This window comes from Malus domestica, chromosome 09 (genome assembly GCF_042453785.1).
Source record: "Malus domestica chromosome 09, GDT2T_hap1".
Taxonomy (NCBI): Eukaryota; Viridiplantae; Streptophyta; class Magnoliopsida; order Rosales; family Rosaceae; genus Malus; species Malus domestica.
In genome coordinates this window covers 13,548,871-13,563,648 of record NC_091669.1, presented here as the reverse complement: position 1 = coordinate 13,563,648, position 14,778 = coordinate 13,548,871, and the positions used below count along the sequence as shown (strand labels likewise).

Genomic DNA, 14,778 nt, shown 5'->3' with positions numbered 1-14,778 from the left:
GTTCTCGAGATCCGTCGAAGACGACGCGATCTGGGTTTCCAAGTCTGATGAGATTCTTCTGGATCTCTGCAAACCAGTTGTCAAGTACGAGTTTTCTCATCTCATGATGACTTCAAGTAGTTGTAAATTTCAATTCTCACCGGAATTCGATGGGGCGCTTCAGGCGCGGTGGGAGAGACAAAAAATGGACATACCTTTTATTCTGTGAGATTTTGGCTAGCAGAGGTAAAAGGTAGGTAATGCTTCATCGGATTTATGGCATTATGCTTTTCACTGACATGAGAACTTCTTTTGCTGATAACGTGTTGTAAAATTGACGGTGTATGCAATGGAATAAATAAAATAAGACACAAAATTTACGAGGTTCCTCTATAGTCAGTGCAACTGGAGTACGTCATCGAGGCAACAGTGGTGCTTTCATTATAATTTGGAATAATAAGAGTACAAGGATAACTCTCCATATTCTCTCTATTCTTCCTCTCTTCTCAGCCATGTTGCTTCTATCCTCATTCGTATCTCTCCTCCTTTTTCACCTCTTATTCATTTTATAAGCAAAGATAACACTATTCACTTTACAAATTTTCCACAAATGAATAGTAAAAATATTGTGCATAAATTGTAACAAACCATTCATGTGGACCATCCACACATTATTCACAACAAAATTTACATTTTTATTTTTATTTTTTAACTAAGGTAGGTATTTTACACCGCCTCAATTTGTCCATTAAAGAGCTTTCTGAGTAACAAAAAAAAAATATAAATGCCCATCTCAGGACATTTTGCATGAAAAATGCTCAAAACCTTTTCTTAAGGACGAGTGGAGGAGCTTATTAGATGGACAAATGCATGCTGTGCTCGAGTACGGCATGGAAAAAAGATATTAAATCATCATCATCCCATCAAAAATCCAACTTTGCTTCCATCCTCGAACATCTTAAGCAAATCCAGGCAGCTGTATCTTAACACATCACATAACATTGTAAACCAACTCTGCACAAGAACTTGAACAACCAAAACCCCTCTCAAGGCTTAAATAAGTAACGTGGGAACCAGACGTATTACGTTTAACTTAAGCAATGAACAATCTTACGACCGCGATTATTGCCTACTCTTATTTTACGATTCTAGAATACAAGCAAATACACATCAGTCGCCTTCAAGCACTGTCTCAACTCCCGTTAACTTATCCATGAACATGTACAACACCCCGTGAGGGGTATATATGAGGTCTACGAGGTGAAAGACCCTAACTGCCACCGAATGGTTTTTCTTCACGCATGCTTACACTTGAATTGTCAACTAGTCCGATCTTTTGTATCACCACGTTATTTAGGGCACGCTAACTTTAGCTCGATGTCACAGACTAATCTGAGGTATTTGGCAGTGTAGTATAACCAGGCATCATTCAAAATGGAATTTTGTCAGGCAGGAAGAGGTACCGGAAGCGTGAGTCAAATGGCAGAATCCCACAGTTGCGCGAACCAAGAAGACTTTGTCGCCTCTGTGATATGCATTGTTCAACAAAGGCAGCTTGGTGGGGTGGAAGGTAATGTGATATCCACACAGCCAAATTTGAATCATCCACAATGCCCTTGGCAAAGCAGTGCAGCATTTTTGGCACCAACAACCTCCCCTTGCTGCTAACCCCAACTGAAGCTCGAATGAAATCACGCTGGGCTTCTTGAAGCTCTTCCCTCACATTTTTAGCAGTGTAGGTTCTTACCTGCATTTATGTACTTCATGTCAAAACATAAAAATATAGCTCAACTTCTAAAGAGAAATAAAAATTAAATTGTCCTTGAGCACATAGAAGAACTGTAGAGATTACCGCTGGTGAAGAGTACATTCCACAGCTTAAAGCAAAGGTTGCAAGTGGTTCATATGTATCGATTGCAGACTTCCGTTGCTCATCTGAGACCTTCAGCTTGTGAAGGGCAAGAAGCAAAGCCTGATATTTTTCATTACAATTGTCAGTCAGGGAATGAAGTATATTAATGGACTAAAGTTAAAATTAATTGATAGCAAACATTAGGCAAAGTTCATACAATTTGTGGTCTATGGAGTGGCGGTTTCATCTTCAGAATTACATACTCAATAGCAGCTGCACTGAAAGAATGTTCGCCAACTGTGTAAGCCGCCTGCGAAAGTACAACACCAATCAATACATAATAATTCTTTGTTGAGTGGTAAATCCAGCGGCATCGCCAAATTGGCTTTGTTTTTCCTATGTCGTTAGATATGCATATTATAGAGAGAATTATCAGAGAAATCAGACCTTTTGCATCAAAGAGAAGAGCTTCAAGTCACTTCTAGGGACTCCATAAGCCAAGTAAGCCTGTTCACAGTAAGAGATATTAAACTCCATAACTTCTATATGCATGCTTTGCAAAGTTCACCAATGCGACATACAATACACATGAAATGAAGGAAACTTACATGCATAATCAGTGCATTGTACAAGTTAATCCAGAAAGCAAGCTTCTCATTGTAACTCAAATGGATAGGGTTTACTTTCGCCAGTTGCTCCACAAGTACTCTGTTATAAGTTTGGAAAGAAAAGCATAAACCTTTCTGATTAGCTTTATATTCAAACAACAATATTAGCCATTCCAAGATAAAGTTAAGAATTCATAAAGTTTCCTCATTAAGACTTGACCCAATCGAAGGGAAATAATAAAGCACGGTAAATCTCGGTTCACTACCCTCAAGTTTCGTGAGTTTCAACATTTGGTACATGAAATTTTTTTCGTTTTTTTCGTTCCAAAATCATACCTAAAGTGTTAATTTTGATACAATCTCATATATCCATTAGTCTGGCCGTTAAACCTCTCGTTAATTGATGACGTAGCGTCTATGTGAACAATGATTGAGCATAACGTGTCATTATGGCCTACATGGAAATTAATTTTTTTTAAATAAAAATAAAAATTAAACTTAAAAAAAATTCAAAACCTAAAACCTAAAAAAAAACCCCAGCATCATCCATCTCTAAAAAGGTCATGGCGAGCAAGTCCAAGATCTATTTCGTAATGGATTTGGTCCGTGGCAGCGAGCTATTTCCAACAGCTCATCTCTGCCATCGATACCGAGATCTGAAGACGTCGCCAAGGTTATGGACCCCTCCTGGTTCAAAGAATCGGTTCCTCATTGTACGGACGAAGCCAAGATCTAAAGTCGCCGTTTCGTCCCAATCCGGTCGGAGTACTCGATCGCAGACAGCCCACTCACCGCCGCAGCCAGATCCGAGCAGTCGATCACTATCGTGGCCATATTCAGCATGCCGTGGAATCTTCCAGAAGGTCTTCGGATCTGGATCGCCGTAATCGACGGCAACGGCAACAAGAGAGGTTGTGGGTTTGGTGAAGGAGATGACTATGGCAGCGAGAGACTCCAAAGGATGAGATGGAGGCGGTGAGGAAAGTGGAGGATTTGGGTTCTGGGTGTGTGAAAAATGGCGGCTTGGGAAGCTTGGGAGTGGGTTGTCGGAGGAGATGTGGGGGTGGCTGGAGAAGGTGTAGGTGATAAAAGACTTCGAGAAGATGGAGGTTATAATATATTTTTTTTATTTTTTGTTTATTCGGTCTCCTTACTGGAGAAAGGGCTATAGGCAAAAAATATTATTTAATTTTTTAATTGTTTTATAGGTTTATGTGGGGCCCACAGTGCCACATTTGTCATTGCCCAATCAAATGCCACATTACGTTTTAACAAAAAAAACTAATAGAAGTATGAGACTCTCTCAAAAGTAAAACTTAAGGTATAACTCTGGAATAAAAAAAGTTTTATGTACTAAATATTGAAAACCACGAAACATTAAGGTAATAAACTGAGATTAACTCATAAAGTAAAAGGCACGATGAGTTAAAGGTAGAGCCCGCAAATTTCCTAGAAGTATTTTTTAATTCAGGACCATTTGAAGTATATTTCATGTTTTTCCACACTATAATTTCTTGATGCATGTATAGTTTGCCTAAAAGAGACAAGAAGAATTCAAAACAAAAGTATTACCTGAATCTCCTCAACGCCCCTGCAGCATATTCTAATTGCTTCTTCCCAACTGACATCCAAGAAACTTCAGTCGCTAATCCATAGTTCCCAATCTCCGCCCAACTTAGTTTTCCTCGAACTTTGTAGGGATCACAGGCATTCTCTGGAGCTAATACTTGAGAGTTACTCTGTATGTCAACCTGTGGGCTCTGCACCCATGATGAAATCACCGACCGTTCAGATGATGACCACCAAGAGGAATTGGAAAGATGTCCGCGTGGTGACATAGACGAGCATTGGCTCTCTTGCACTGAAGATTTTGACGGTGTAGCTGAATCAGCCAAAGATATGAATATATTTTTCATGCATCTCACCATCTCCTCTGACAGTTGATTTGGATGATCCCAGAGGCCCTTGGGGGGCATCCCTTTAGGAAGCCTCCTGAGCTCAGCAGGTTGAAAAGATTCAGAATCCATCTTCCTCGACATTTTCATATCAAGGCAGTTTGCAATGGAGTCCACTGCATTCTGATAATAAGAATCACAAAAAGAATGTTATCCCATGGGTTACCACTTAAACTTGTTGAACATTACTCGACACATAATCAATCGAGAGAGAGAGAGAGAGAGAGAGCAATATCCGAGCATGAAAAACTAACGGATACCTCAGTTACCGACTGTAAAGATGTTTTGCCACTAGGTTCTGATTGTTGATCCTTTGGCTCCTCACATGAGTCGTCTTCAGAGGAATGATGTATTTTACGATTGGACTGCTCTGAAGTCCTCAAAGAAGATGAAATCTGGTTGAAGTTAAAAGAAGTTAAAATACACTACAAGGAATTTGGTAAAGACAATATGTTATGACATCACTTCTTACTGCTGGTTATCAGCTGCCTGAAACAAAGAGCTGCTTACAGGTCTTCGATCACCCAGAAATATTTTATAGATGAAAAAAATTTCTGATGCTTAAAGTAACTCTACCTTTTACCATTTGATATCATTTAGAACAAATCTATAAAATAAAAACTCTTTCAATACATTGACATCAGCAACATTTTCAGTTTTCACTCAACTTCTTTCAAGACACTAAGAAAAATACTAGAACAATTTAGAAGACATCAAAAGAAAACAAGGGCATGGAAGAATGATAACAGACAACATACCGGTAGTTTCACAATGTCAAAGGAGTGAGGAGACGTTGACTGAGGAGATGGATGTCTCAAACAATATTCTGCAAGCCTTCGTTCATTTCTTTCTTGACTAAGTTGGAATTCCAAAGCAACCAACTCCTGTTCTAGTTTTGACACTGTAACCTCCAGTGCAGAAATATTGCTTAGCAGCTCTTGAGCCTGTTCAAATGGGACAGAAGAAGACTAGTTCACTACCTAAAATCCCAACCTGAAACCTGGATGATCCGTCAATATGGTAGCAGGGATGGAATATGGAAAAGAACAGTTAAGGAAAGCATTCGAACTCAAGGTAAAACAAACACAAGGTTCAACTTAATGGGTTAAAATCTTTCAAAGATTTTGTGTAAAATCATACACGCTCAAAATCTGTGCCATAGTATGGAATATGAGTTTGATGTTGCCTCTTTCCAATACACTATGCTTTTGGGACAAGCTTGGGGACCTTATAGAAGGTTTCAGAGCCATGACTAGGCAGCAGACAAATCTATAGTATGTAGGATAAAGGAAACATACATAGTAAGGGAGGCACGACGCACTGGAAAATTTAACAGCGTTTTTCTCAATTGCATTTTGCAGAATAGCATGTAGCTCTAGTTCTTCTCGCAGCTGCAATTGCAACCGTTGTACCTATTGTAGAAGCACTTCCATAGGTTAATTATAATTTGTGACTATAACAAAGATATCCTTAAATAAGCATATATATGACACTGTTGGAAGAGAATCGAACAATGAGATGCCCCCTAGCATGTCCCGGGTAATGCCTTTAGAAATTTACTGGAACTATAACATGTTATCTAGCTTAACCCAAACTAGGAATTTAGCAAGATTTGAACAGATGCTATCTACTGCACTAAAATAAAAAATCCCTCGAGACCAAAACACACATTGAGAAGGGATGACGAAGCATCCACGAAATGACGAGCAAATTTACAGCATGCTCTCTGGTTGATAATGTTATACAATTGGCTGCCAAGTCGCAAGTCATATTGAAAGTGAAAAGCAAATTTATTAGTATAATATATAACTTTAAGTGGCGAATCCCCACCACTCCAAAATCAGCCCAGAAATTTTGGACTGCGAGAAGATGCATACGAATAGTATTATGGAGACGCAAATAGTTGCTAGTTGCTTTCAGGTAGGAAGGAAACTTACATCCTGTTCAAGCTGGAATCTGTAAGGGTAAGTATCACTGCTTTTAGTGCACGACCCAAATCTTCCTATACCTTCATCGAGATTGGTCACCTAAACGTTAAACAAACTATCAAAATTTGCATCGATAGGAAGTGGCTTAAACCACATAAGCAACAGACAGTAATCTCTATAACAAATAATGTCCAATAAAATGCTATGTAGTTAATAATTTGAACCACATTAACCAGAATTCCTTCCAAACAACAAACATCTAGACCATTCTTTGACCCCGAATGAATTCCTAAAGTGTAAAGATTCCAACCATACCAAAATCCTAAAAGTCAGGATTTGAAATATTACAAAGCTAACCTGGGACCGTTGTCAATCTTAAGGAATGGGAACTGTCACGTAGGAAATTATGAAGCAACTGACATCGACCATGGAGCAGAAGGAGAGAATGGAAGAAGGAGGGGGAATCTAATCTAACAGCACAAATTCATTTTCGAGAAGGCCTGAATTTGCTGAAACACAGATCAAGTTTATGCCCACAAGCTCTTACCTGTGAAAATGAGCTCTCACTCTGAAGTTCTTTTGCAGCGTACGACTGAATTTCCGAATTACTAGTGATGCAAGAATGCGAATACTTACAAAGTGAAACGTTTCTGTAATTTGCAATCGAACAAAACAAGAAATCATTATCAATGAAATATCTTATAACATCCACTCCATACAGAAAAACATAGAGTAACAACAAAGAACATGAATGCACACTCACTGGCTCAAGGCAGTTTGCAGAAACGGTGAGTCACACATCTTGCGATCATGGAGTTTGGCTTTCACCGCATAAAACACATCCAGCGATCACCCAAAACAGCTCGGCTTCCGGTACTAGAAGCTATGCCTTCCCACACATACAAACAAGCATCACAACATCCTGCAAATCGCTCTTCAAATGTAAAACCCCCGTCTTTTTTTCCAATATTCAATGAACAGTTTTAGGATGCAGAACCAAGCCTAAGTGAGATGTATAATTAGAAACACATGGCACTGTGCACCTGTGAGCCATATGAGGACAAATAAACTCATGAATGCTACAGCTACCAGTCATTTTCAACACAACCATACAAACATTATCATGACCAGAATCGTTAACCCGAAATTCGGTTTCGAATTAAGACACGACAACCTCAAATCACTGTAATAATAAAAGGGGAAATCTGGCAAACCACCTTCTGCACTTCCATTACAGCATGCACTTCCATTACAGCAATCACTTACAAATTTACAGTTCACATCCCATGAAATTCAGGGCTTCCAAAAAAAAGCAGTAAATTTGGAAAATCATGAGGATATGATATTCTACAAAAAGGAAAAGGCCGAATGATTCGGTTCGATCATTAGAGTAAAGGGTTTTTTGAACACAAGGAGGTAGGACACCAAATGCAAAAACACAAAATTGCTAAAGAACAAAAGTGGGGGCACTTCCTAAACCCTCGTGGTAGTGGGAGTCAAAAGTAGTTACATTGTGAGTTAATAGGACTGCAATCATCAAACCTACCCTCTCAAAGTCTTCCAAAGGTCTTTTGGAGAGAGAAAATGGTTGCTTGTTGCCCCATATTACATTCCTTTCCATAAAATTAAACAAAAAACTTATTTTTGATAGATGCCCTCTAATGGGAGAATAAATATTACCATGACATCCTAAACCAATAAGGCGAAAGCCTCAATGAGACTTCACTTAAATAATAATCTGACTGAGATTCAAAAGTGCAGGTCAAAAAAGGCAAAGGGGTTTGCTTTGCACTGAAAAAGCTTCCAATCTAAGCGACATGATGAACTAAATTACTCAAAGAAACAAGTAGCGGAAGATACAATTCCAGAGGACGGATCTCAGTGGTCCCCCATTTGCCCAAAAGACCCTTCCTTTCAATTTTTCACACTGATCACAATCCGACCCATAAAAAATTAAAAGATCCCTACTTTTCTGAGCGCTCAGAAAGATTATAAGCACAACAAAACAAGAACATGCAGGTGAAAATTGAAATCATAAACCAAAAAATAGAACCAGAAATTAAAGGGGGTTGTTGGTTCTTACTTGTTAGCTCAACAAATAAGTAGAAAAGCAGAAAGATGCATACATATTAGCTAGAGCAAGATGTCAACAATTGACCCAAATTTCCTGCTGCTGAAAAGACCCCAACTTTCAACTCAAAGTTCTTCTCCTTCTCTCTCTCTCTCTCTCTCTCTCTCTCTCTCTCTCTCGAACTTTAACCAATTCTCCCTCCTGAAATTCAAATCTTTGTCCACCTCAAAAGTGACAAAGATGCGGCTGGGCAGATTAAGACTTGGTAAGTAACAAGGATTTTGTGCAAGTATAGAAACAAAATGTTTGGAGAACACGGAACAATACTTCCAAACAGCAAAACACTAAAATAGTACCTGCCCTTTGACTAAACAGTGACAATACTTCAATTAAATAAATGGGAAAATGGGCTTCTTGTCTCTTGTTCGTTCTTGTTCTTCTGTCTGCTTATGCACAGAGCTTAGTGAGGTCAAAGATTGATACTGTGTTTAAATTAATTTGATCTTGCGAAAAATTGCTTTTCTCAGAAGTGCTTTTGAAATTTGAAATTACGAGGAGAAACCCAGCTGCCAGAAAACCATGCTGACTATGTTACATGGGTATGTGAGCTGTTTGTGTTGAGTGAAATCGCATCCACCATGCATCTGGAGATGTGTGAAGTAAAAGCATTTATTTGATACTTATTGCAGTGAAAGACTCAGAGTCACAGTTACCACGGCACCAAGAATATAATAATAAAGGAAAGATATGGGCATTATGGGTAATTCACAATAAGAATTTATTCGACTTAGGGTTATTCTGACTTTTAACTAATTACCCCAAAAAAATTATTAATTATGAATTAACCGCTCGGTAAATAAAGCTTAGAAAAAGTGTATGTTTATTGTCAGTTAGTATGACGATGTAATGATATTTGTTTTTACTTGTAAAGTAAAAAGTCTTGGGTTCAATTTTCTTGAAGTGAATTTGAACTACATTATTGCTAGCTCATTGTGAGATTTCAACTAGCTTTTTAATCGAATCGGTCCAATTGTTTGTCGTATTAATTTACAATTTCTTGAAACTGTTAATCTGACTGAATTAGCCCACATTTGAAAAACCGATAAATCAGTTAACTAAAAGTCAAAAAAACTGGCTTCAAATTTGTGTTGCTCACAATTTGGCATTTGTGTTAGTTTAGGGCATTCGGTTTGGTATCAGAACCAAAATACTAATATTTAACTTTTTGGGGTGATGATTTCAAATTGACCTCAACTTTTTAAAATATTTCAAACTACCTAAGGCCATTTCTAACCGAACTAGGGCCAGAATGCTCGTTTTAACCATCTAGCTTTCTAAGATATTAATATTTTAATGAACAGTTCATGGTCATATTTGCCTTCATCTCCAACCGAGAGCCAAAGGGCCAGATGGCTCATTTTAGCCATGTCACAAAAAACCATATCTAACCAAGGGTCAAAGGGTTATAGTATGGAATGTGAATAATTGAAATAAAATAAGATAAGACAGTATAGAATGGTGAAAAATATATGAGAAATGGTGCAAGAAAAAATTAGAAATAAAAATAATAATAAAAAAGTCCAAAATAAAAGTGGGCTGGGACCAAAAAAGCTCCTAAACCCTAAACCTAAAGTGGCCTGAAAGCCCTAAAGTGGGCTGAAAGAACAAAAAAGAAAATAAACTGGGCTAGGCAAGTGGAAAAGAAAAAAAAACAAAAAAAAAAAACAAAATGGGCTAGCCATCGGGCTGGCTGGCTGGCTGAAGATGGCCAACCGGTTGGCCCTCTGGCCCATTTTTATCCCATGGGGTCCACGAGTCCTTTGGCCTAACCCTCGGTTGAAGACGATTTTCGGGCTATTTTCTGCCCTCTGGATCATTCGGTTGGAGATGGTCTAATTTTTTAAAATTACAACATCTATTACATCACTAATGTTAAGCACTGTTCTAAAAATCTTCTCCTAACGCCGCCTAGGCGCTAAACGGCTGGTCACCACCCCGATTAATGTTTAGGCGTTTGAAAATTAAGAAATGACGCCTAGACCTGTTGAGGTGCCTGCCTACCCTGCCCAGACCTGCCTAGACACCTGCCTAGATTGCAACCACTTAGATAGAAAATAGATAACTTTCCTTTTGCATTTTATTGTTTCCAATAAATTGTAAGAGACTTATTGAACACTTAAATAAACATACATTATATGTTTGCTCCCCATGTTTTCATTATGTTCCAATACTTCATAATATATATGTCATTCTATTTTCTAATTTATGATGAAATCATATATATTTTTAAGTATAAACAGGCACTTATTGTGAAATCTCATTCCTGGATTTCACTGTTATAATCTACGTATTTGTATTATTGAGGTTTTATATTATTTTTCGGGAATTTATATTAATTTATTTGAAATTAGGTTTTAATTAAACTAGTTATGAGGGTTGTTTGTACCATACTTAGGCCTCCGTATTTAGATCTCGTATAAATACTCGGGGGACTTAAATGTAATTATGTAATAAAGGAATGGACAAATATGTAATAAGTGAGGAGCCCTTATTCTGTAAAAGAACCCCTCAGTCTCCTCATTAGAGAAGGTCAATTCTTAGGCCTGAGATCCCCAAAGTCTCTCATATTCAGAACTCTCATCCTCACAGAGAAGCTCTCTCTCCCGCACAATCCTCTCAGAGAAATATAATAATCAGTGTGGACGTAGCCCAAACATTGGGGTGAACCACGATACATCTTGTGTTCTTTACTTTCTTGCAGATTCACGATCGGATTTACGTTGTTCCAATACCCCTCCGGTTTTGTGCATCAACATTTGGCGCTGTCTGTGGGAAGCGATACGAAAAGTTGTGTTTTTCACCTCCGCCGTGAATCTGCAAAAACCCAGAAACAGAAAAGATCCAAATTCCAACACCTATGCCCTTCCCTCCCTCTCTGTTCTTGTAAAAGCAACATCCAAATTACAAAAGCTCATGCGAAAACACCTCCACTTCTCCCTTAATCTCCGCGTACAGAGCCTGCAAATCCAAGATCGCCTAGCAGTACTAGGCCGGTGCCAGGATCGTGTGGGCCATTAGCGCATAGGAAAAGTGTAAGCCCCCGTGGTTGCGAGCTCTGATTGGCCAGAAAGTCACAGACTGGAAGCAGAGGGAACAATGGGATGAAAGAGAAATGGATAGGTGTTTGACGGCGTCGAAAGAAAAGTGTGGTTGTCGTAGTCGCGGGCATGGACGAGGGATTGATCCTCCTCAAGGAGCTTGCAGACGGCGATGATGTCGTTATGGTGGGCGTGCCATAATATGAGGGATGTGTGGCTGACTCGGATCGAACAACTCGGTGACTAACGCGGACCGTGGTTCGATTAACCAGGGGGCCGCTAAAGTCGTTCTTCTCCTTCACCTGGATCTTCATACACCGGAGGCGCTTGCGGTTCCCCCACCTGGATCTTCAACCACCTACGATCCTGAATTTGCATAAGAAAGTTCCCCAAATCTTCTCTCACCCCGGCGTCGGCTCCACCCAAGCCCAAATTTCCCCATTCGTAATTCCCAAATTTCCAGCCAACAAAGATATGGCGTGGAGATCTGGGTCGTCTTTGTCAAGGTCTTTGATCTCAACCGCAAGAGCTTCAACATTCCTGTCATCTTCGTCGGTCTCATCCCTCCCTCGCACTCCGCTTCGTAATCCCCTCGGCAGCATGCCATTGCACAGCGCCCTGGCTTCGGCTCGTCTCACAAGCCACATCTTCGTCGAAGCGCGCCATTACTGCGAGCTGTCTCAGGGCACTTGAACAAGTTTTTGTTGAATCAACACAGCAGCGCAGAGACAGAAACAAAAGCAAAGCAGAAAAGAAAAGTGAAAAGAAAAAGCAAAATCAAGTCTGCAGATGAGTATGTCTAGAAGTGGAGAGACAGAGAAAGGTGCGGGGGAAAAAAGAAAGTAAAAGCAAAAGAAAATAAAAAGAAGCAGACATAATTGCGGTAGTGATGGCATGCAGAAAAGGAAATTATGGGTGTGACCCATTGAGCAGAAAGTCGGATTTATTTTTGAATGATGTAATTTTATTTTTCGTATCTTTCGGAGATATCTGTATAACCCCATCAGAAGGTAATAATGATAAAAATTAAAAAATTAAAAAAAATTAAAAAAAAAAAAAGGCAAGCCCAAAATAATAGGATGGAATGTTATGTGGAGGGCGAAGGCCCATATGCCCAAAAGAGCCAAGCCCTCTATTATCACCAACCAGGTGATCAAAAGTACGTCTAGTGCTACAAAAAGTTATTTGGCAGCCTGCCGCTATTAACATCAACCAGGTGATCAAAAGTATGCCCAGTACTCCAAAATTATGCGGCAGCCTGCCGCTATTATCACCAACCAGGTGATCAAAAGTACGCCCAGTACTACAAAAAAATTATTCGGCAGCCTGCCGCTATTATCACCAACCAGGTGATCAAAAGTATGTCCAGTACTCCAAAATTATACATGAGCATCACTCATGTCAATCATACATAAACATTCATGAGCATCACTCATGTCATTCATACATAAACATTCATGAGCATCACTCATGACAATCATACTTAAACATTCATGACCATCATTCATGTCAACATTCATGAACATCACTCATGTCAACATCCATGAACATCACTCATGTCAACATCCATGAGCATCACTCATGTCAATCCACATAAACATTCATGAGCATCACTCATGTCAATCAAGCTTCAAAAGCTTTATTTACAAAGCTCTAGCTTCGAAAGCTTCATTTACAAAGCTCCAGCTTCGAAAGCTTCATTTACAGAGCTCTAACTTCAAAGCCCTCACTTGTAAAGCTTCACCTACAAAGCTTCAGTGCAGGGTATACAAATACCGCCTCCAAACAACTGCCACTTTGGCTCATACATGGATTCAATTTGAAGTCTCCAGCCAACAGACTCTATTGACCGAAGACTTGAGGGACTACACTATGTACCATATATTGGGCTTCCTCAACTGGGCCTCATGAAAAATATTTAAGGGACTTAGCCCATTATTTATGTACTAAAGAGCGAACCCTTATTCTATAAAAGGGACTCCCTCGCTTTCATTAGAGAGCACCCATTCTTTATGTATTGAGGAGCGAGCCCTTATTCTATAAAAGGGACTCCCTCACCATCTAGTTGAGCATCACTCTACCCCATCACTTATGTATTGAGGAGCGAGCCCTTATTCTATAAAAGGGACTCCCTCACCATCATTAGAGGGTATCGTCGCCTGCTGAGTAACCGCCTCGCCGCGAGCATCAACTCTAGCGCATCATTTATGTATTGAAGAGCGAGCCCTTATTCTATAAAAGGGACTCCCTCACCTTCAACGCCACAAGTCGAGCCAACCAAGGCAACATAAGCCATAAACCGAGCAGCCTCTCAACATGTGCTACTTCTAGTTGAGCATCATTTCAGATTGAGCACCGCCTCATATCGAGTATCAGTTCAAGACAACATCTAGTTACTTCGACCCACACATGGACTGAATTTCAAGTCTCCAACCAAAAGACTCTTTTGACTGAAGACTTGGGGGACTACTGTTTGTACCATACTTAGGGCCTCCGTATTTAAACCTCGTATAAATACTCAAGGGACTTAAATGTAATTAGGTAATAAATGATGGGGTAAATATGTAATAAGTGATGAGCCCTTATTCTATAAAATGACCCCTCACCCTCCTCATTAGGGGAGGCCAATTCTTAGGCCTGAGATCCCAAAAGCCTCTCACCCTCTCAAAGCCTCTCATATTCATTAAAGAGGCTATCTCCCTCACAATCCTCTCAGAGAAATACAATATCAGTGTGGATGTAGCCCAAACATTGGGGTGAACTACGATACATCTTGTGTTATTTACTTTCTTGTAGATTCACGGTCGGATTTACGTTGTTCCAAGACCCCTCCGATTTTGTGCATCAACATACACTATGTACCATATATTGGGCTTCCTCAACTGGGCCTCATGAAAAAATACTTGGGGGACTTAGCCCATTATTTATGTACCAAAGAGCGATCCCTTATTATATAAAAGGGACTCCCTCACTTTCATTAGAGAGCACCCATTCTTTATGTATTGAGGAGCGAGCCCTTATTCTATAAAAGGGACTCCCTCACCATCTAGTTGAGCATCACTCTAGCCCATCACTTATGTATTGAGGAGCGACCATTTATTCTATAAAATGGACTCTCTCACCATCATTAGAAAGCATCGCCGCCTGCTGAGCAACCACCTCGCCGCGAACATCAACTCTAGCCCATCATTTATGTATTGAGGAGCGAGCCCTTATTCTATAAAAGGGACTCCCTCACCTTCAACGCCATAAACTGAGCCAACAAAGGCAACATAAGCCACAAACCG

At 39.6% G+C, this 14,778-nt stretch overlaps 1 protein-coding gene across 4 annotated transcripts; it reads right to left on the bottom strand.

The window, feature by feature from the left end:
• Positions 1 to 1,005: 1,005 nt before the first annotated feature.
• LOC103445098 (uncharacterized) lies at positions 1,006 to 8,997 on the bottom strand. 4 transcript variants are annotated; one of them, XM_029108241.2, is made up of 14 exons: positions 8,750 to 8,997; positions 8,449 to 8,639; positions 7,086 to 7,244; positions 6,870 to 6,972; positions 6,332 to 6,421; positions 5,693 to 5,806; positions 5,153 to 5,338; positions 4,655 to 4,789; positions 4,012 to 4,517; positions 2,440 to 2,539; positions 2,279 to 2,338; positions 2,049 to 2,141; positions 1,832 to 1,951; positions 1,006 to 1,726 (listed from the first exon to the last, which is right to left on the bottom strand). In XM_029108241.2, exons 3-14 carry the CDS (start codon positions 7,121 to 7,123, stop codon positions 1,409 to 1,411), a joined length of 1,863 nt encoding a protein of 620 aa, XP_028964074.2. In that variant the 5' UTR covers positions 7,124 to 7,244; positions 8,449 to 8,639; positions 8,750 to 8,997; the 3' UTR covers positions 1,006 to 1,408. The 4 variants fall into 4 exon arrangements, with proteins under 4 accessions (XP_028964074.2, XP_028964075.2, XP_008382296.3 ...); XM_029108242.2 differs by lacking the exon at positions 8,750 to 8,997 and having other exon boundaries at positions 8,406 to 8,708; XM_008384074.4 differs by lacking the exons at positions 8,449 to 8,639; positions 8,750 to 8,997 and adding an exon at positions 7,540 to 7,743.
• Positions 8,998 to 14,778: the final 5,781 nt, after the last annotated feature.